Source organism: Urocampus carinirostris, chromosome 9 (genome assembly GCF_059441175.1).
Source record: "Urocampus carinirostris isolate Australia breed hairy pipefish chromosome 9, RoL_Ucar_1.0, whole genome shotgun sequence".
NCBI classification, from domain to species: Eukaryota; Metazoa; Chordata; class Actinopteri; order Syngnathiformes; family Syngnathidae; genus Urocampus; species Urocampus carinirostris.
The window spans coordinates 40,068,650-40,091,688 of record NC_142357.1 but is presented as its reverse complement, the minus strand read 5'-3'; the positions used below and the strand labels follow the sequence as shown (position 1 = coordinate 40,091,688).

At 41.3% G+C, this 23,039-nt stretch overlaps 1 protein-coding gene across 3 annotated transcripts; it reads left to right on the top strand.

Annotated features, from left to right (window-relative positions):
- Positions 1–817: 817 nt before the first annotated feature.
- spon2a (spondin 2a, extracellular matrix protein) lies at positions 818–22,859 on the top strand. 3 transcript variants are annotated; one of them, XM_088344263.1, is made up of 6 exons: positions 818–1,068; positions 14,362–14,590; positions 18,168–18,388; positions 20,074–20,265; positions 20,367–20,538; positions 22,210–22,859. In XM_088344263.1, the coding sequence occupies exons 2-6, from the start codon at positions 14,365–14,367 to the stop codon at positions 22,395–22,397; spliced, it is 999 nt and encodes a 332-aa protein (XP_088200389.1). In that variant the 5' UTR covers positions 818–1,068; positions 14,362–14,364; the 3' UTR covers positions 22,398–22,859. The 3 variants fall into 3 exon arrangements, with proteins under 3 accessions (XP_088200389.1, XP_088200390.1, XP_088200388.1); XM_088344264.1 differs by lacking the exon at positions 818–1,068 and adding an exon at positions 7,005–7,168; XM_088344262.1 differs by lacking the exon at positions 818–1,068 and adding an exon at positions 11,746–11,815.
- The last annotated feature ends 180 nt before the right edge of the window (positions 22,860–23,039 follow it).

Here is a 23,039-nt window from a genome sequence, read left to right as displayed (position 1 = left end):
TCAGACTAAAGAAAAACATGTCGAATTCATTGTAAACATTAAAAATCCACTATACGATCTCTTGTTAAAAGTATCTTGTTAAAATGTATTTTCTGTAAAGTGAAAAGAAAGCTCTTTGATATGCTTTGTTGTTAGTCTTACGAGAGAGAACTACAAAGAGATCAGACCCAGCAGAAAAAGCTAATGTTGTGACTCATCCATTTGCAGAAACTGTAATAATAAAAACCTCATCATCCGGTCCAGCGTGAATGTGGATCTTTGGTGGGACACGTACACCGCGGTTACATGTATTCATCTTCATCTCTGTTTTTTTTTTTGTATTTATATTTGAAGACGTGAATCGTTGGACATTGCTTGATCTCGTCTAGTAAATTGTTCCAAAGTTTGACTCCGCACACAGACACACACGTACTTTTCCTGATGGTTCTCACCTTTGGGATGAGGAATTCACGACAGCCCCTTAAATGATAATTGATCTCTTTCCGAATGGATCATTTAGGGGTGTTTTCTGGCACTATGTTTTTGTCTTAATCGCCGCACTGTGTTGCTTTTGTGTACTGGACACTTCCCCGCTGATTTCTCTTTCATGTAGAAACATTCGTCCGGAATTTACAGTATTGCAGTGGTATTTCTTGCTATTTGGACTGTGAAAAGTAATCTCTCCCTGTGGGTCCATGTGCACAGCAGCTGCAGAGAAGCGGCGAGTCCGCGTCTGAAGAAAAGCAGCTGACATCGCCGCTGGATCTGGAACATCATTCAGACCCCCTCGTCTCCCCCCCCCCTTTAAATATTCCCGCACCTGCACACAAATACGTCACTCCGATCCACCGCTCCAACGTGTCTTCGATTAACTCGTCAGCGGAGGGAGAAAAGCGCTCGGACGTCGGAGGAGAAGAAGGAGAGCCTTTGAAGCGCCATACAAGGAGAGCCAGGGGGAGGAGAGCCAAGGGGGAGGACGGCGATGCGAAGAGGGAGAAGGGAGGAGAGGAGAAGCGCTCAAGGTTGATAAGCTTGACGGCTCGGGCGACACCGGGGATTCGATCGGCAACCGGCGAGGAAGTTAGCAAGGTAGGACCCTTTTCCTTCGTTCTGTCCATTTGCCTTGGCTGCTTTTGGGAAGTTTTCATGCATATTTTTCGTTTTAAGAAAATTCACGGTATCCAAAATACAGCAAAATACGAGGGATGCAGGAAAGTGATCGGGTCCATAGTGTTCGAATGAAAAACGGTTAAATATGAAGACTTATTTATCACAAAACTCAATCGTCACTTGATGCCATGCAATAATATTTAGTAATCCACTACTCATTAAAATATATTTGGATTATCAATAAAAGTGTAGTTTTCTATAAAACAATAACTTGGTTATGTCACCTCTCTACCTCTTCATAATGTAAGTGAAGCAAGCCCAGGAGCGTTTGGCTTCTAGGAAATGATCTAGGTATATATATTCCTCATTAAAACATATTTTGATTTTCAAAAGAAGAAGTAACACTTGTTGGTCGTGTCTCCTCTTTACCTCTTCATAATGTGAATGAAGCACCGGAGAGTTTAGCTCCTTAGAAAGTATCTAGGAATTGATGTTCCTCATTTAAATATATTTGGATTTTCAATAGAAGTAGTGAGACATGTTGGTTGTGTCTCCTTTTACCTCTTCACAATACCTGTGAGGCCCAATTCAATAGTAAAATATCAAACAAGTAAGAATATTGAGAAAAGATTCTTATTATTTCTGTATCTCATTATAAAGTATTTGGATTTTCTGTAAAAGTGTATAATAGCTATAGATATAATTTCTATAAAAGTACAACTTGGTCGTGTCTCCTCGCCACCTCTTCATGATGTGAGTGAGGCACCGGAGAATTTGGCATCTAGGAAAGTATGTGGGCTTTTATGTTTTTCATATGAATATATTTTGATTTTCAACAGAAGTAGTGGCACATTCTGGTCGTGTCTCCTAGCTGCCTCTTCATAATATGTGTGAGTCCCAATGATGTAGTATAATATAGAATCAATAAGAATATCGAGCATGAAAAAAGATTCCAAGCGCTGTTTGTTTTTGTCAGAATAGATTTTGATTTTTTTTTTAAAGAGGTAGTAGCACTACTTGGTTGTGTCTCCTCTCTCCTTCTTCGAAATGTGTCTGAGTCCCTACTAGATAACAAAATATAATACCAAAAAATAAATTTAGATGAGATTTGAAGCCTTTGCGTTCCCCATTTACAATATATTTAGATTTTCTAAAAAAGTACTCATACAACTTGGTCGTGTCTCCTCTTTACCTCTTCACAAAGTATGTGAGGTCTGACCAAGTCGTTAAATATGAGAAAAGGAATTTAAAAAAAAAAGATTCTCAGCATTTCTGTTCCTGATTAGAGTATATTTTGGTTGCGTCTCCTCTCGACCTCATTGTAATGTGCAGGAGGCACTGGCGCGCTGGCCCAAAATCGGTTGCGTGGCTCAGTCTGTTGTACTGAAACTGTAGGGAAGATATTCAATCAGTTTTTGTTTTTGAATGTTTTTTTCACACTCCCGTTTCTTGCAGATTCAATTGAGATTTACTGCCTAAATAATGCCATTCCAGACTTTTTCTCGTGTGCCATTTCATATTGCAGCACTCGTATCGTGTTTAGGTGACATACGCCAAATCATATTTTCTTCCTGCAATATCTGGTGCTCATGCAATATCTAGTGGACCACGTCCGTGGTTCCTAACCTTTTACGAGACGGAGCATACTTCATTTCAATAAAATAGCTCAAAGCACATTTGACGATGTTTCAAAATGATTTACTGGCACCGGTTTCATGTTTATTTTTTTTTAGCTTAAATCATCATTATCATCTATCTAGACATCTATGTTGTGTCAATTGATGTTTTTTTAATCAAATTAACTAAACGTCATATTTAAAACGAGCAAAAACTGTCTGTCAGTGGCACATTTCTTTAACTAAGTTTGAACTTTTTCCAATTTTTGTTTCCCTTAAAATAAAAAATAAGTAAAATCGTTTATTGTATTTATATTTTTCTTTTGCTGTGCAATCTTAAACATCCTCTTAAAACAAAAGAAGTAAATAGATATATTTCCCTGTACGACCTCATGAGCAGATAATCGGTACATGAATGAATGAATGTTCTGCATTTCTCTAGCGCTTTTCAATGAAGAGCTCCCAAAGCGCTTTACAATGTACTTCACACTTACCCATTCACACACACACACTCACACACCGATAGCGGCTGTGCAACCATGCAAGGCGGCAACTTGCTATCGGGGGCGTTAGGGATTCAGTGTCTTGCCCAAGGACACTTCCACGTATAACACGGAGGAGCCGGGAATCGAACCTGCGACCTCTTGATCCCCAGACGAGCGCGCTATCATAAAAAGAAAAAAAGAATTCTAGTCCTCTGCCATCTACCAATGGATGAATGTTACGGTCAACGGTCTTATCGCTGGAAGAAAGCAAAGATACTCAACAATGGTGTACTTTTTTGCAGACAAAAAAACCAATTTGGCCAATATCTGCGGCACACTTGAAAAGGTCTCACGGCACACGAGTGTGCCCCGGCACACGGGTTGAAAAACACTGCTCTACAGGTCCAAACATGACTAGAAAGCCTACCGGAACAGCTAAGCTTTTGATTTAAAAGCAAGGTGACATTGGTCTGGCTCCCTTTCAACAAAATCTCCTTAAAACCCCAACGCAACCTGGCAATTAAGAGGGTGTGCGCACTTTTACAACTCCATTTTTAAGATTCTCTTCTGGGTGTATTTTTGCAGCTTGATGGTGTCACTTGATACTATTATTATCAATAATGAGCCTTTTTGCACAAGGCGATTCCTTGAAACAAGGTAGATAGTGAATGAGGTCATTTCTATAGTTTTTATGTGTTTTTTGTCCCGAATATTTTAAAAAAAATGGAATCTTACCACGGTTCACGGATTCCTCACCCGTTTCTGAACTTGGTCAGAATCAAAATCATCAATTATTATCGTCGTCCTACAACCAAATTACAATTGCACTCTAGTTGGCAAAAAATATACAATATCATGACTCTTCAATTTAAATATATATATATATATATAAGTGTTTATATTTCACATTTTTTTTACTCTTGAATTCATTTCCATCATTTTGTGCAGATGGAAGATATTTCAGTTGACTTGTTACCGTTTGAAGTGCAATATCCCCTTTGTGTCTAGTCTTTATTTCAGATATGAATACTTTCTATTTTTTCTATTTACGAGTCTTTCTATTGCATATTTTTGCCAACAAGAGTGCAAGCGTAATCACGTTTTCTCAATACAATGACGTTAAAGGTGATTCTGATGAAGGTGCCGTATCTGAGTCCGATCAGAAGGTTTCTCCTGCTACGGGTAACAATGGAAATCATGACCATCGGTTTCTCACTGTGAATGTGTAAAACTGGAGTGTCATGCCCAATTTCGTTGTCACAATATGTTAACCCATTTTGTAACAATGACAATAAAGGTAGATTCTATTCTATTCTATTCTATTCATGTGGGGGAGCGATCCCCTGCCCCCCCAAAATCCAAGATGATGAAAAAAACACTATAAATAAAATCCGAATATATTTGATATTTATTCATTTTAAATGTTTGGGGTTTTTTTTTCGATCAAACATAATATAAAATATAGAAATTTGAATAAATAAAATAGCATTGATAAAAGAAAAAGATATATATATTTATATATTTGAATTTGTTGTACATTTATGTTTTTAAATGGATAAAACAATATACAATATATAAATATATATACTCTAAAATTAATTTTATTCCTGTTTTTCTTTTCTCTTTTTAAAAAATGTTTAATAAATAAATACAACTGAAGAAACTACGTTGAAAAAAACAATATTTTTTATGATATATTTTTAAATAAAAAAAAAATAGAAAATAATGTAAAAAAAAACCACAATAGTATCCACAAAAATCAAAATATTTTATAATTTTCAAAATTGATAGAATAACATTGAAAAATATATAATTATTCATAAAAAGTGATTTTCCTTTTACTTTTTTTTAATGACTGTTTTATGTTTTTCAAATAAAAAAAAATAATAAAAAGATGTGAAGAGTATTATCCCCCAAAAACGGAATTGAATGAATCTTTCCTAATATTGAGGAATTAAGAAAATGATTATTGCTTTAATGAGCTATTCAATTTGGATAATGAATAAACAAAAATGAATGCGAGAGGTGGCTTTTTATTCACACGACTCCCCAAAGCTTTAAATCAAGAGCAAAATCGGTCTCTAAAGTTTGAACTCTAATTAAAGCAGCTTTACCTCAATAATAAATTTGCTTAAGAGCTTTAACTCATCAGGAAAACATTTGAAAAGCCTCTTAAACTCTTCACGGTTCACGGATCCCTTAACCGCCGGGGCACCGCTTCCTATGGTGTGTCTTGGGCAAGTACAGCCTGGCGGCAGCCGTCCCTCTCCAGGCTGTGTTTTGGGTAGGGGTTTGCTCCCCCGCATGAAACCTATACTACTGGTTTCCATGTTTACCCGTCGCAGAAGAAGCCTTCTGATCCGACTCGGATACAGCACCTTCGTCGTCGGGACGTTGTTGATTTTCGGAATCGAAGCGTATTTAGAATATATTTCTGTGCAGTTTTACGATACAAAACCAGAATATTGACAATATTATTATAATAATGGTTCCCTGCACATCAAGACATTTCTCTGGTTCCTGTTTACGAGAGCTGAGGCCAACGTGTGCATTATCTCCACGTGACGCCGCTGCAATTATGCAGCGAGGGGTGCCGCTTGGCGCCGTGCCGCATCCCCTTGATTTTATGATGTCTTGTCTGGAGGGGCAGGGGGGGCGCTAAGGCTTAAAACATTTCCGATTAAAATAAGTTCTCCCCGAAATACACGCAAGAATGTTTGCCGTGTATATTTTTAGCGGCGCTCGTCCGTCTATGTCACGTCTGATAGTCCGTTACGGTGCCAGGCCAAGGTCAGAAGTCGGGGCGGGTCGTCGGCGAGCGAAACGGCTCGATGAGCCGGCTCTTTGAAGTGAACGACTGGAGCCGGCTCCTCTTCAAACTGTGCCTCTCTGTTTCGCTTCCCCCTTTCCCTTTTTATTTCTCACTCTTTCTCTTGCTCTCATTCTTTCTTCTTTATCTTTCTCTCACTCTTTCTCTTTCTGTCTGTTTCCCTCTTTATCTTTTCCACTTTTTATCTCTTTCTCCCCCTCTTTTTCCTCCTTTCTCTTACTTTCTCTTTTTCTCTCTCACTTTCTCTTTCTCCCTCTATCTTCCTTTCTTTCATTTTCTCTTTCCCCCTATGTTACTTTCTTTTTCTTTCCCTATTCGTCCTTTTGTCCTTCACGTTCTTTCTCTCTTTGCTTTCGCTTTCTCTCGCTCTTTATTTCTGTGTGTCTCCCTTCTATCTCTCTGTCTCAATGTCTATCTCTCCATCTCTCTTTCACTATCTCTATCTCACCTTTTCCCTGTCTTTCTATCTTTTCCTTCTTTTGGTCTTCTTCTTCCTGTTTCTCTCTTTGTTTACTTACCTCTTTCCTATCCTTTTCATTACTTTCTTTCACTTTCTTCCTTGTTTTCTTTTTTGCTTTCTTTTTCTTTCGCTTTCTCCATTTTCTCTTTCTCGACCTCTCATGCACTTGTGACCGATAAATCCGAGTGGCGTCATGTCTGTGTTTATAAAATAGTCGTGTAATCAATTTTCAAAACGAAAACCTTCGGTGCATCACGTTGCATTATCGTTGCTAATTTATCATTAAAAACAAAAATTGAAAGAAGAGCCGACAGAGCCGGCCCTTTTTAGGGAGCCGAGCCGAAAGAGCCGAGTCTCTGAATAAAAGGAGACGGGATTCCGATCACAATAACACCCCCCCACACGCACACACACACATACACAAAACCCCCACATTGGGGTCTCCCAGTCCGGAACGGGGTCATCTGTCGTTTTGCTCATCGAAGGTCACGCCAAACGCTGCCGCAACCCGATCAGACTTTCCTTTTTGCGGCTTAAGCGGACCCAAAAAGAGTGGCGCGTGATTCTATGCGGAAAGCGATCCCTTCCGAAGAGGTGTTTTGCGACGGACGGCTGTGACGGGACTGACCTATTTTCCCCGCCAGTCCGGGTGCTGAACTTCCATCAACCCGCTTTGCTGGAAATCCAGGTCAGAACCTGTTTCTTGTACTTCTCACCGTTTTTACAAGCTTTGCGCAGCGATCCGTTATCCGAGTTCATGGTGTTTCTGATTAAAGATAAACACCCTGGGCCGCTTTTAGTCTCGTCCAAACACGGCGAATGAAAGTTCAGGCCAACGACCAAAGCTGACAGGGTTCTAACGGAACAAAACGAGAATGGAAGAAAGATGCAAGGAACACAAACTGCGCTTGGATAGAGCTACTACATCATGTTCCAACGGCAGCCAGCTGTAACAGAACAAAACATGAAAGAGGGCGACACACGGCAAACACAGGCTCAACGACACGTCGCCGCTCCATAAGGTTGAACCACTCGCTAGATCTAAACTAACAAAACATGAAAGGCACGGGAAATATTGGGATACACACTAGCTCACACTGAAACGAGACATAATTGACATATAATGCTTGATATGTTGGAATATCAACCGCTTGTAACTGAACATAACATGAAAACACGGAATATGTTGGGGCACAACCACGCTCTAATTAAACAAAACAAAAAAGACAATGCATGATACAATTAAAAAAACAAATGGAAGCTACTCTTGGCATAGGTTGGGTTACACATCTTTGCTTCATAAAGTTAAAACACTAACTAAATCTAAACTAACAAAACATGAAAGGAGTAACCTGCCAGACACAGTGGGTCACATACTCGCTCACACTGAACAAGACGTGATTGAGGAATAATGCTTGGTATGTTGGAACTTCAACTGCTTGTAACTGAACATAACATGAAAACACGGGATATGTCAGGGCACAACTTCGCTCAAATTAAACAAAACAAGAAAGACAATGCGTGATCTATTGGAATACCAAATGGAAGCTACTCTTGGTGCAGGTTCAATCACACACCCATGCTTCATAACACTAACTAGATCTAAACTCACAAAACATGCAAGGAGAAAGCCACAGGATATGTTGGAATGCAAACTCACTTGCACCGAACATAAAATTAGGATCTATCTATCTAGACATCTAGACATCTATCTGAGCATAAACAATTTGAAATGGTCAAAGAGGCTAACTTCCTGGAGGAGAAAGGAGCTAGCTCCCTTAGCATCTCGGCGCACAACTGGGCAGATGATCTGTTCTCCCGCATCATCTCCGTCCCGCCAGCGTTTTTACAGCCGGCTCTTAAAAGCGTTACCTTCTGCACTCCGTTGTCCAAAGACTCAAGGAAGATCAAAAAAAAAAAAAAAAAAAAAAAAGCAAGCAAGACTCTGGAGTTTTTGCGCGGTAACATGATCCCGACTCTCGGAATAGACCTCGGGGACGACGGGAGCGCCCCCGGGCTGGCTTTTGCCCAAATTGAAGCGGGGGCATTCCGCAGCTGCTAAGCGCTTTAGAGGACGGGAACTCTGAGAAACGCAGCAGCAGGTTGCCGCTCTCCTGTTTCTTTGTATCCTGTCGACCAGGGGTCAGGAACCTATGGCTAGCGAGCTCAATTTGGCTCCTTTCATGATTAGAACATGTGCAAGGATTTGGTGTTCGCGGCACCTGCCAAAACCTAGATGTCACCGACCGCCTGTAAGGTTCTTTCCAATATACAGTACATAGGGCACGGTTTTCACTCCAGTTTACAGTCACGATGTCATACCAACAGACCCTGTTTTGTCGGTAAATCGCGAAATACTCCTTTAAAAGGAAGGTCGTTGAGAGATTTTATGCTATTTCTTGAGTCCTTCATGATGAAAAGCCAGAAAACAAACTGTAAACACCCAAAAGCGCCAGCAAAGCACCCGGAGCAATTTGTTCGGGTGAGCGGTCGGAATGGGCGCAGCTAAACATACAGCGTGTGCATTGCTTCGCCTTGCCCGGCGTCGTCTGCACTCAAGGTAAATATGTTATCTTTGTCTGCAGTATTTTGCGACATTTTTACAAAAGCGCTTGTTTTGAAATCATTTTTTTAGGACAAATGAATAAAATACAACATGCGCAATGATTTGTGGAGCCGTTCGTGGCACCTGCGTAAACCTAGTTGTAGTGTTCTGTCCAATATACAGCATATAGAGTACGATATTTTTTACAGTCCCTGTTTTTGCTGTAAATTGCTAAATAATCATTTAAATGGAACGTCATTTTTTTGGAGACACTTGATAATGAAAAGCCAGAGAACAAACTGAAAACACCCGAAAAGCTAGAAGCACCTAGAGGAATCTGGTAGCGAGGGCCAGTGCCACAGAGCACAGTGACGGTGACCTCATTGGGATTCCACTACAAAATCAAATAAAATAAATCCAAATTTCTTGACCTATCATTTTTTAAAATAAAAATTAATAATAGTATGATAGGTATTTTTACCTAGTATTCAAAATATATATCTTTTTTTTTTTACTGAATGAAAAGTTTTTTGTACCACTAGGGGACACTAAATATTACACACTGTCCCTTTGAGTAACAGTGGGAAGGAGACAAATACTGTGATATAGTTCTTGAAATGGGACGCAGGTCCTGGCATTCGTATAATGTTAACATCCTGTAAATTCCGAACAAACTCGTGAAAATGAGTCATGTGACGCAACGTAAGGAGGAAATTAAAATTTGTTTGGGTAGATGGCGCACCGGATCTGAGGACGCGGGCTTAAACAGCTCAATTCATGTGTTCCATTCTGTCGAAATCCCAGGGGAAATGTCCAGTACAGAAAAGCAACGCGTCGGCCCGCCATTAAGACACTTGTGCTAGCAGCTGAGTCATTCCTGTTATATGCTTCTATTAGCGTCTTAGTGACATCAACTGGTATATTTTGCGTCAAAATGAGCTTATAATTATTTTTAAAAGATTTTCTTGTATGCTTTACTGCCGTCTACTATAAGACATCATAGGTATGAATGAATGAAAACTTTATTCGTACATTAAAATAAAAACAGAACAGAAACAATGAGTCAACAACAAAATAATGTTACATAACATGTTCGAAAAGGGGTAGAAAGGAGTAGATGCTTATATTCCCTCCCCCTTCATCTTCCCTATTAAATACACCAATGATAATAACAACAATATTCATAATATTCATAATAACAGTTATGATTTAACAATAGCAACAATAACAACAAAGTTAACCATAGACGCACTATTTCCAATCTCTCGTATCACTCATAACCCAATTTCTTCATCTCTGTATTCCGCCAGGAATGTTTTTTTTGTATTTAGATTTGAAGACGTGAATCGTTGGACATTGTTTCATCTCCTCTTGTCAATTGTTCCAAAGTGTGACTCCGCACACAGACACGCACCTACTTTTCCTGGTGGTTCTCACCTTTGGGATGATGAAGGATACATTTATTTAGAATAAATGACTCTGATTGTAGTACAGTTACACTAAAACTTTATGTCCCTAACAAGACGGTTACAAAAAGACATCGTCGTGGTTTTTCATCATTTGTGTAGTGCCTTAAAGATAGGATTCCTCACCTAATGTCAATTCTAGATATTTTGTGTGTTTTGATGTTAAAATCTCTGAAATAGGTTGTATCCCCGTGTGTACTGTCCCCCCCTCCGTTACGTTGATAAAAGTTCTTTAGAAAGCATCATTTTAGTCACGTGACTCTATGATGCAAGATCATTTTTGGAGGGAAAACATTCCAGGAGCAGAGGAGTACAGGTACAGTCAGGTTCAAAACGATGTCAGGATGAAATAAAGAGATTTTTCAGGGGAGTTACAAACTTATTTATTAAAGAAAAGTAAGCACAACGGACAATTATATGGCACCATCTCTTTGGTCACCTCGCCATTCAGTGAGAATTTTAGCTTGCACAGTTTCCGACACGGTGACTGTAAATAAAAAAAGGAAAATTGACTGTGAGGGCCCTCCCTTCCAGGACAAGTGGAAAAATTGCAGTATTTTTTTTTTTCAGTGGCAAACCGAAACAACTGCGTCTGTCTAATTTGCCAAGAGACTGTGGCTGTTTTCAAAGAGAGACATGCTGAGTACAAAGAGACCCTGCCGCTCAAATGAAAATGCTACAAGGTGGCGATGCTTATCGCCGAGCACTGAAAACCTTTCAGGGAGGGTGAATTGATTCAAGAGTGTTTGAAAAATGCCAGACTCAGACATTTCCAGCTTACCCCTTAGCGTATGAGACGAGTCCAATTTTCTAACATCAAAGACGCTCTCCGAGTCGGCCGGCGCATGTTCCGTCGCTGAGGTCAGTCGAACAGCGCGGCAGACGGGATCTGCGTCCATCATCGGGGTCCGCACGGTCTTATTTTGGCGAGGCTTTCGCACTTTGTGTCCGCGCGCGCACACAAAGCCGGAATTTCAAAACGACAACGCGTTTCTGTCACGCCGTAAAGCCGGGACCGGATTCGGCAGGCCTTTGCCATCCCCCGGCCGGATTCCGACCCGGAGCCTCCGATTGTTTACCGAGATATTTCGGGTGACATCATTTGTTTTTCGGACGAGGTGTGTTTTTACAACGGGTTATTTTGGTCTTGGACTTTGGGGCTTGTCCCACGAGTGAGTCACCCGCATGATTTGTTTCGCCGACGGATTCCCTGCATGACACCATCCAGACTTTTTTTGCGTGGCGTGAAAATAGCAGTGGCTTGGAATAAAAACCGCGTCGGATGGCATTCAGAAAGACGGATTACAAAGAACTCTACGTACCGGTATTTAAACGACATCTCGATAGCTTCCCTCCATTTTTTTGATCTGGTTTTCAGAGTTTTCTTTATTATCGAGCGAAGCAAGCAATCCAGGTTCTGGAGTGTCAAAGCAGCCCCAATTCATACTTGTACAACCTTGAGGATTTTGTTTTCTTTTAGTACCATTTTGATGTGATTCCAGAACGTTCCATTTTTGTATTTTCAAACTGTAGAAGTGTCTTCCCAAACTCTTTGAGGTCATCCGAGCCCTTACACCGAAGATTCCAATATTCAATTGAATCAATCAAATCAAATTGTCCAGTCTCTGGAGTGATAAAGCAGCCTTTGATTGCACTTTCACTACTATTTTTCAAGTTTTGTGATTTTATTTGTTTTTGTTTTCTTTGTTACTTTGGTTCTTTTTGTGGCGGCAGTAACTCAGAAGTTTAAGCGCTCATCTCGGGACCGAGAGGTCGCAGGTTCAATTCCCGGCTCCTCGGAGTTATATGTCGAAGTGTCCTTGGGCAAGACACTGAATCCCTAATGCCCCCCAATAGTAGGTAGTTGCCTTGCATGGCTGATGCTGCTATCGGTGTGTGAGTGTGTGCGTGAATGGGTAGGTGTGAAGCACATTGTAAAGTGCTTCATTGACTTGAAAAGCGCTGGATAAATGCAGAGCATTTACATTTTTTGTGTGTCTTTCTATTTTTCTCTATTTCTTATTTTCTTTTATTTTTTATTGTCTTTGTTTGTTTCTTATTTTCTTTGTTTTTGTGGTGTTTTTTTTTATTTTTTTTTATGAAATGCCTTTAGGGTTACAAAAAGGTCTTAAGACATTATAGTCTTTTCTGCAGATTCTAGGAACTCATTCAGGCATTTCTAGTTTTCTTTATTTATTGTCAAGTAAAGCAATAAATCCAGGTTTGGCGTGACAAAGATCTCCAAGATAAAACCTCTGCCACCTTTAGTGACTGATTTTGTTTTTTAAATCATTTATTTATTTATTTAGCAACAGGTAGACAAATAGATTTAGCAAAATACTTGAAAAACTTCAACTTCAGTCTTGTTGGACCAGTAAAGTCTTCTTCCTAAATACTTAGAAATCATCGAAGCCCTTATAGTATTTTACATTCACTTTTGCACCAATCAGAGCAGGTCGTCCGGGATCTGGAGAGTCGAAGCAGCCCCAGATCGCACTCTGCTTGACCTTTATTTGTTTTCCTGTTTATTCATTTTTCAAATGAAATGCCTTTAGGATTCCAGAAGGTTCAACTTTTGTCTTTTCAGACTTTTGGAAATCACGGAGGCCTTTATAGTTTTCTTCATTAACTGTCAATAACAGCAAGACGTCCAGGTTCTGGAGTGACAAAGCAGCCCTAGATCAAACTGATCTTATCTTGTCCCCCTTTCTTTTCTTTTTTTTTCTCAAATAAAACGTTTATCCCAGAAAGTTCAACTTTTGTCTTTTCAAACCATGACGTCTTCTCCCAGTTGCACGAAATCATCGAAGTGGTTTGCTTAGTGGTTTTTGCCGTGGGATTTTTCCCAAACGTCCTTTTCCATTGTTAAATCATTAAAACTGAACTTTAACCGAGGCAAAGGAAATCGGCGGTTTTTGAGATCTTATCCCGGTCTCATTTGCAACCCTCGTGACTCATTTGGGGACATTTTTGTAGGCCGGCTGCTCTTGGGAAAGCTTGTAACTTCCCAGGTGACTTCATATCGGACTGTTTACCGCAACTTCTAGGATGACGGCTTTGTTTTGTGGACATAGCGACGGAAAATCTCTCTTCTAGCGTTCTTCTCCTTTTTCACTTCTTCCTTTTAGCTATTGACTAGAGCGCTCAAGTGGCGAAGATAAGATGAGTTTCTACGGGGATGAATAAAGTTATGGATCCATCTATCCATCCCTCTCTCTCTATGTCTAGTCATTAGTAGTAATTGTCGGGTCTAAAGGAGCGCTTCAATGTGGGAGAGCTTTTCAAAAAATATTGACTGAAATGTAGGAGAAAGTTCAGGTCGAGACTTTTCGGGTTTCTTTCCAATTCCCATTTTGAGAAGGCTCTCTTGGTGTTGGCCTTTATTGAAGTCATGAGGGTTGAACAAAGACAAAGGAGAAAAGTCAAATGCCCCCTCCCCCTGGGACAGTACCACAACAGAGAAACAGGATACAATCTGATTTGAAATACACACGTTTGAACACATACGTTTAAGACGACTTGACGGTCATCCTGACTAATAGTTGTCCATCTGTTCTGGCTCACCGGCACGATAGTCCGCCCCTATTTCCGTCTTAACCCTTTTGCTACCGTTTCTAAGTTGTTTACCAATTATATTTGGTTTCCCGTCACCGAGAATATCGCCCCAGAGCGGAAGACTAGTAAACCGAGATGCGAATCCCACATCGAGCCGCCCCCGCCTCATTAAAAGCCTTCGTCGTCAAAAACAAAAGCTGACTCACGAACAAGAGGTTTACAAAAAGACACGAAGAAGGACGTCCGGAGACCGTAAATTTGTACTTTCTGGCCATAAAGCAACGGAAGAAGTTTTTCGCCTTCTGTTTCTTTCAGACGATGTCATCGCCAGGACCCGAAAGCGCCGGGCTGCGGCGGCTTCTGCTCCTGCTGGTCAAGTTCTACCTGGTGGTGGCCGGGCCCCCCGAGACTCTCGACGGGACCCGATGCAAAGCCAGGGGCCCCGCTTCCTACATCGTGGTTTTTACGGGACACTGGAGCCCCCAGGCCTTCCCCAAACAGTATCCGCTCTTCAGGCCTCCTGCGCAGTGGTCCAAACTCGTAGGTAAGAAGGTGCCGGAGTCGAATGCGATAGACTTTACAGAAAGTGAAATGAAAACCTGTAGTAATCGAGTCATGTGTCCTGCATATTCTCCCCGTAGTTGCGTAGGTTTCCTCCGGGCACCCCGGTTGTCTTTCGGAACGCTGTGGAGAAATTTTGACCCACTCTTCTTTGCAAAATTGTTTCAAATATGCCATATTGGGGGCAGCATGGCGGTACATTGGTTAGTGCGTGTGCGGCACAGTTCTGAGGTCATGGGATCGAATCCTCCTGTGTGGAGTTTGTATGTTCTCCCTGTGCTTGCGTGGGTTTTCTCCCACATTGCAAAAACATGCATGTCTGTCACGACCAGCACAAAGCGTAGACCCAATCGCGTAAAATTTACTCACAAGTTTTATCTATAGAAAGAACAAGGGCAGCTGGACGCGGGAAGCAAACCGCTCATGCAGTCGGATCGTGATCCGAATACGGAAGAGGATCTTCCGTAGCGGAGGTGGCGGTGTCAGGGATGGAAAAACAGGTCGATAGCCGGGAAAGGAGAGCAAAAACGTGGTCGGAATAAAAAAAACGGGTCGTAAGCCGGGACGGAAGAGCAGACGTGGTCGTAGCCGGAGACAAACGGGGAGATCAGGAACGGACGGGTGGAAATACGGGTGCAAAAACTGGACAGGCGGGAGTCAGAATCAAAATGCTTACCTTGTAACAACGAAGGTTCGCTGACGGACTGACAACCGGAGAGTGACAGGACTGGGCTTAAAAAGAGACAGGGAACCAATCGGGTAGCCCGCAGAGGCTGGCGCCAAATGAGCGGGCACAGGTGATGCTAGTCGGTAATCATGACAATGTCAGGTTAATTGTCCCTAGGTGTGAATGAGCGAGCGAATTGTCTGTCCCTGTGTGCCCTCTGACTGGCAGGCAAGCAGTTGAGGGTGTCCCCTGCCCACTGCCCGAAGATGGCTCCAGCACCCCCGCGACCCTACTGAGGATAAGCGGTGCAGATGATGGATGGATGAAATGCTATGATGTGAACTTAAACGAGCAGTTTCTGCTAGAAAGCACCCCAATATGGGAGATTTGAAACAAATTTGCAAAGAAGAGTGGGTCCAAATTCTTCCACAGCGTTGTAAAGGACTCCAATTGATTTGTTATTTGTGCCAAAGGTGGCGCTATTAAGTTCAGGGGGCAATTCCTTTTTCAAATTGGGCAAGATAGGTTTTTGGAATCAACATTTCAAGACTGCATTTGGTATTTCCTTGGGTTGTCTCTGGTTGATATCAAAATGAGGTTGCTGGTCTGAAACCTTTTTGAGTGATAAATACGCAAAAAAAAACACAGAAATCAGGAAGAAGGCATATACTTTTCCACAGAATTCTATGTGCATCAAAAACGAACAGGCAGATGAGGACAGTTTTTATCCGCCGATTCCGCAAAACGAGCGATTTCCGACCGTTCCGATTTCTATTTTGGCCCTTTCCGAAACGCCGTTTTACGACCTCGCCTGTCAGCACGCACTCGAGATCTTCGCGCGCTAAGAGTTTCGAGGAGCAGACGATCTAAACGTTAGCAGATGCTGTTCCGTGTTTCGTCTCCCAAAGTCCGGCCGTCTCTGTGATAGTTTCCCTATCGGCCGCGTTTCCGCTGGTTGACCGCAACGGCGGCGACGGAGTGCGGCGGAGGTTCGGGCGGGGTCAGGGTCCGTCTTCACCGGGTTCCTTTCCGTTTGCTTTCCCCGATCCGACAAACGGCAGATGTCCATGCGTGACCGAGTTTGTTTATGCCAGACCGCGGTTCTACGTCAGTGGTTGCGGCCGCGCCGGCTGGATTCTGTTTCCGGAAGACTCTGGCCTACTTAATAGGGGTTTGAGCTAAGATTTTGGGCCCCGGGCTTAAAATGTCAATCATTAAGTCGGGCCGGTCGGGCTTCTCTCTCACGTTCTTTGCACTTACTTCTACTCGGGTCATTATTTAGATGAAGAAAATGATTACCCACTGATCAGTTTAACTCAAAATCACAAAAAAGATGCGCGGCTTCCTCCTTCCATCTCCCTCACGTCAGTCATCATTTCTGCTCCTTGGCCAAATCTTTCACTATTGGCAGCTCGTGATCTGCAGAATTTGATTTTCTTTTCTGCGCCTTGTGTCCAGTTTCACGTCTTCAGAACCAAACCATTCATTTTGATTGATAGGTAGATAGTTAGACAGATACTTTTTTCATCCCCGTAGGGGAAATCACACTTCCAGCAGTATCCTTGTGTTGAAAAATAAAATAATAAAGAAAGCATTCAGTGTTGTATCCAGAGTCACGTGATTGAAGACCCCAGAGATGAACAGGATGGCCTCGGGGTGCTGTGTTTGTAGTTTAGCAACAGCGGAGTGGATGACGTCACACGCTAGGCCAAAAGTTGGACGTCCCTGCAGCAGATGGAAATCTTTGTGCCCAGGGTTACACCGCCTCCTGTTCACCTAGATAGCGAGTCCGCTTCCCGCAGGCTTTTTGGTCTCTGTCTGTCCTAACAGCGCCGAAGCCCGGTAGCTCCACGTTAGCGTCCGGGATGCTAGACATGAACACAGCAAACTGCATTCCCTGTACACTTTGATGTTCTTCACCAGTAGAGCCAGTTCGTCGGTCTTATTTGGTAGAGAGTTCACATTTAGCATGATTACGAACAGTACCGAAGGCTTATGACCTTGCTAGCCGCTTAGCTAGCTCCGGCTCTGCATCCACTATAGGGACCCCTCATCACGAGAATTTTTCAGGGCAAGGAGTCGATTCCTCGAATAAACGCAGAAACGGAGACCGTTGTCAAACGGGACGAAAAAACACCGAAGCAGACACTTAAAACAAGAAATCCCAAAAAGAGCGAAATAACACGGAGCTGCTGGATGATGTTGCACTCGCGGTGCAGACTCCATTTGAGGGCCCCGCGTCAATTCCAAGCTGCCAAAACTTTTTCTCTTACTTTATTTCTTCTCTTTAGTCAAAATGAATAAAAACTTGATTCGAACATCCAAATAAAAACTGAACCAAAACAATAAGTCAACAACAAAATAACATTACATAATATGTTCAAAAAGGGATAGTCAGAAGCAAATGCTTATATTACCTCTCTTACTCTTTCTTCTTTCTTCCCCTCTCTCTGTCTTCCTCTAGCTCTTTCTTTTTCTTTATATTTGTTTATCTTTCCCTTATTTATTTCTCTTTCTCTTATGTATTTGTCTGTCTGTCTTTGTTTCCCCCCCTCTACTTGCAATAATGATCCTGGTATTAACAGAGTAACAACATAGTCAGCAGTACAAGACAAAAATGTTGATAGAACTGGTTGCCGTTTGCACTAATAAGTAGCAAACGGTAGCTCTCCGCCAGAAAAGGGTTAGAGACCCTGACCTAGACAATCCTCGGCAGCCTCAGTTTGAGACGGTGGCCGGAAACCCGATCCCTTCCCCCGTCTGACAGCAAAAGCCCTCCGTTTTTATCGAGGAAGAAAATCCGGAGACGTCCGGGGCAGTTTTTTTCCAGGATGATCAGTCTGGATACAGGAAGCCGGGGGCAGTCATCAAAATCTCTTCTTTCTGGCTTCAGCGGTGAGCCACAACGGCCATTTTCGCCTGTGGGAGGAAGGCGGAAAGGCGAGCCGGGGCCTGCGGAACTTCGCCGAAGCGGGCGTGACGGTGGAGCTGATGAAGTCGGCCAAGGAGGCCAGGAGGAAACGGCGGGTGGCCGCCATGTATCGCACCGCCGGCATCCCCCACGGGATCGGACACAGCTCCACCGAACTGCTGATGCTGCCCAGGAGCTCCCTGGTATTTGCACGCGAAAGCCGCAAAAAACATGCAAATCATATCGTCGAGCGCGGTACGCTCCGTCAAAATATGTAGCGTAACTATTCAAATGGAACCGTTTTGGTCGCTAGTTTTCCTTGATTAAGATTATCGATGGACCTATTCGGTGATCCCTCATTTAGCACTGTTTTTCCAAACACATTTCAAAAAAAACACATTTTCTGCAAACGTGCCGCTTCATATCATCGAGCGCAGTAAAATTCATCAAAAATATTCATCGTAACCAGTCAAATGCAATTGTTTTGGTAGATATTTTTTTGCTAATTAAGAATATTGATGGACCTATTCAGTAGTCCCTCATTTATCACTGTTTTTCCAAAGACAGTTCTTAAGAAAAAGCACAAAAAAGCCACATTTCCTGTAAAAGCTCCACTTCAGATTGTACCTAAATATTCACCGTAACCAGTCAAATCGAATCGTTTTGGTCGCTATTTTTACGAATTTTGATTGATATTAGTTAGTTTTAGGAAAAAGCACAAAAAAAGCCACATTTCCTGTAAAAGCTCCACTTCAGATCGTACCAAAATATTCATCGAAACCAGTCAAATGTAATTGTTTTGGTCGCTGTTTATCGCTAATTAAGAATATTAATAGACCTATTCAGTAATCCCTCATTTATCACTCTTTTTCCAAACACAGTTCTTAAAAAAGCCACCCAAAAAACCATATTTCCTGCAACCGCGTCACTTCTTATCATCTAGCGCTGTAAACTTCATCAAAAATATTCATCATACTCAGCAATATTTCATTATTTTAGTTGATCATTTGGTTTAATAGGAATATTAGTTGGCCTATTCAGTAATCCCTCATTTATCGCTGGTATCCTGCACAAAAAGGCCACATTTCTTGCAAAAGCTCCAGTACAGATTGTTTGGCCAGTAAACTTGATCAAAATATTTGTCATAATCAGTCATATTTCATTATTTTGGTGGATAATGTCGCTTAAGAATACTGTATGAAATGGCCTTTTCAGTAATCCCTCATTTATTGCTGGTATTTACAAAAACAGTCCTTCACAAAACTACACAAAAAGCACAAAGACATGTTTCCTGCAAACACTACAAAGTACAGAATGTATCTTAACAGGAAGATTTGACTGTTTTTGTGGATTATTTTCTTTATTAAGAATCTTTTTAAATAACCTATTATCTGCTCTCCCATGCAATGTTTCTAATAGTAAAAATGCTTAAAATTAGGCCCCTCCTCAAGGTTTTCTTCATTTTTTCATTTTCCTCATGCTGAGGTATTTGAGTTTTTCCTCGCCTGCATGTTGGTTTCAGATCAGGGGATGCTGTCATTGTAACTTGTGCAGACATTTTAGGATTGACTTGACTTGAAAAAGGCTGCTAAAAAAGGACAAAGAAGAATACAAACGACATCTTTCTTTGTATTTTGCCCAGCCTCAACGAGACTCAGTTTAACCTATGAGTATTCTTAAAAGATGCATGTTTATCGGATAGTTTATGGTCATTTCTTTATTTTTCTTACCACTAGGGTGCACTAAATCCAACACACTGTCCCTTTCAGTCGTTCTACTCCAAACGGCTTGCATACAAATGGCTCTTTTACCATTTTGGGTTGCTGACCTTTTTCCGGATCAATAGATTTATGACCTATTTATGACCCTCGGATTGATGGGTTTTCAGCTGTCCCTGATGGTGAAGATGATCCCCAGTCCGGATTGGTTCGTGGGCGTGGACAGCCTCGACCTCTGCGAGGGGAGTCACTGGAAACAGGAAGTCAACCTGGACCTCCACCCTTACGACGCCGGGACGGACAGCGGCTTCACCTTCTCCTCCCCTAACTTTCCCACCAGCCCTCCGGAGAACATCTCCAAGGTACGCTATCTCGCAAAGAGTCTGAGGAGGCCATGGAGAAGCTGGCCTTTCCTCCTGAAGCCTGACCCCAGACTAAAAAACTGTTGTGATGGTCTTTGAAGATCACCTCTCAGATGCCCAACCATCCGGCCAACTCCTTCTTTTATCCTCGGCTGAAGGAACTTCCTCCCATCGCCAGCATCAGGATCACCAGGCAGAGTCGAGCTCTTCACCGCCAAGTGCCCGTGTCCAACCACATCCTCCCCAACCCCGTCACGCCTCACAGATTCTCGGGTAAGAAAATCCGAGCCCCCGAATCCTAGCTCACCCGCACCGATATTACATACCGATACCGGTAGGACTGGGGTGCGCAAACTACGGCTTTTTCTGCCGAACCCCCAAAAAATGAAGCCAATATATATAATACTAATAAAACATGATATTCGGGGCCACTACTACAACAGAAATACCACAAAAATACTACTAAAATCGAAAATACTACTAAAAAATAATAACAAAAACATAATATTACAAAACTACTACTACTATGGAAATACTTCATAATAATGATTTTAAATACTAAAATAGTCCCACGACAGTAATACCATACTACAAAAATACCACGAGAGAAATACCACAAAAATACTACAAAATGACGACTCAACTCAATATCAAATTTAGCGCTTAAAAATAGGGATCTCATATATACATTTTGATTTAAATTAAAAAAGAAAAAATACGAGAGAAATACTACAAAAATTCTACTAAAATCGAAAATACTACAACAAAATAATGACAACAAAAATGATACAAAAACATATTACAAAAATCCGAAAGAAATACTACAAAGCTACTACTATGGAAATATTTCAAAATCATTATTTTAACGAAATACTAAAGTTCTACTACAGTAATACTTCAGAAATATCACAAAAATACTACCAAATTACTACTAAACTAACTATCACATTTAGCCCCTGAAAACAGAGACCTCATTTATATTATTAGTCTTTTATTCAAAAAATACAGAAATACTGTATGAATACTACAAAAATACTACTATGGAAATACTTCAAAACAATTCTTTTAAAGGAATACTAAAAAAAAGTTCTACTAGAGTAATACTATACTAAAAAATACTACTAGAGAAATACCACAAAAATACTACAAAATTACTACTAAACATCAACTTTAGCGCTTGAAAAAAGAGACCTAATATATTATTATGCTTTAAATCCAAAAAGAAAAATACTAGAGAAATACTACAAAAATACTACTTAAAATCAAAAATACTATTACAAAATAACGACAACAAAAATACTACCAAAGCATAATATTACAAAAATCCCCAAGAAATACAACAATAATACGACGACGGAAGTACTTCAAAATCATTATTTTAAAGAAATGCTACTACAATTCTACTACAGTAATACCAAATTGCAAAAATACAACTACAGAAATACCACAAAAGTACTACGAAATCACCACTAAACTAAATATCATTTAGCACCTAAAAACAGAGAACTAAATACGTATTATTTTGCTTTTATTTAAAAAAGACAAAAATACCATCGAAAATACGACTCGGGTAATACTAGAATCCTAAATACTATTTGACAATAATTACAACAAAAATACTACAAAAACATATGATCTCTCTCTCTATATATATATATCTAGACAACTATCTGCTAACCAAGAGTCAGATTCAAGCTTAACTTAACTATGACTGTAACGTCTTCTACTTTTTGTCGCTGTTGTGTTCCCGCACGGAGCCTTTAAGATAGGACCTTCTGAAATCTTGCGCTCGGGAGTTTCTCCGTGTGTGCAGGCGAACGGTGCGCGTGTGACCAACGGTAGCTCTTGTGTCAATCTTTATACCGCCTGTTCTTTTTTTTCACCATTTTTTTGGGGTATTCTATCCTTTCAGGTATAATCCAAATCTTTTTTTTTTTTCCCCAGTGACCCCACTGGACTGCGAAGTGTCTCTCTGGTCGTCCTGGGGCCTTTGCCTGGGGCCCTGCTCCCGGGGCGGGGTCCGCCACCGCACGCGCTACATCCTCCTGCGGCCCGCCAACGCCGGCGTTCCCTGCCCGGAACTGGAAGAACAAGACCAGTGCGTGCCCCACAAATGCATCAAGCGCCAGTAACCGGCCCGGCTCCAAAACCAGTACTCCACACTGGGACTCGTGTTATCGCTGCTGGACTGAGGGTTTTCCTCCCCTCGTGGAGACTGCCTCTGTCGCGTTCGACTTGAGTTTGAGAGTCCGGTTATCGCCCTCGATGGCGAGTTTAGCGGGTTCCTAGACCCGTGAGGAAGGAACCGTCGATATTACTGTACAGGAGACCGCCGGGATAAGACATTCGTTCGCTCTAAAGTGTCGTGTCGCTAATGGGTCCCAAATATCAACGTTTTAGTACATACTACGTGTGTAGTACATTATCAATGAATAGTAGAATGGAAATAATGACGACGGTTTAGAGAGATTAGAATAAAAATCCATTTTTTCTTGATTTTCGATTTTAAAAACAAAATAAAAAGCAAAAAACGGACACTTTTGTGTTAAACTACAGTTAAAAAAAACGAATCCCCTTTCGTTAGCTAAAATTGCTTTATAGTGGGGGATTGAAACCTATCAGCTCATGCATTCAGAACCCCCAGTATCCCCGATAGAAACATAAAGATAACAAAATAATATATAGTGTGTGATATACATGTATAGGATTAAATAACATTATCAATCATTAAACATGTAAAGAAGATATAAGATTGTATTACACTTTGGTGGGAT

What these genes read in the sequence shown, in the direction of transcription:
- spon2a (XM_088344262.1), top strand. Translation starts at nt 11,774, where the DNA reads ATGGCATTCAGAAAGACGGATTACAAAGAACTCTACGTACCG. An exon ending in GCAGTGGTCCAAACTCGTAG is followed by an intron (nt 14,591 to 18,167) that starts GTAAGAAGGTGC and finishes TTCTGGCTTCAG; the next exon opens with CGGTGAGCCACAACGGCCAT. An exon ending in CACGCCTCACAGATTCTCGG is followed by an intron (nt 20,539 to 22,209) that starts GTAAGAAAATCC and finishes TTTTTTCCCCAG; the next exon opens with TGACCCCACTGGACTGCGAA.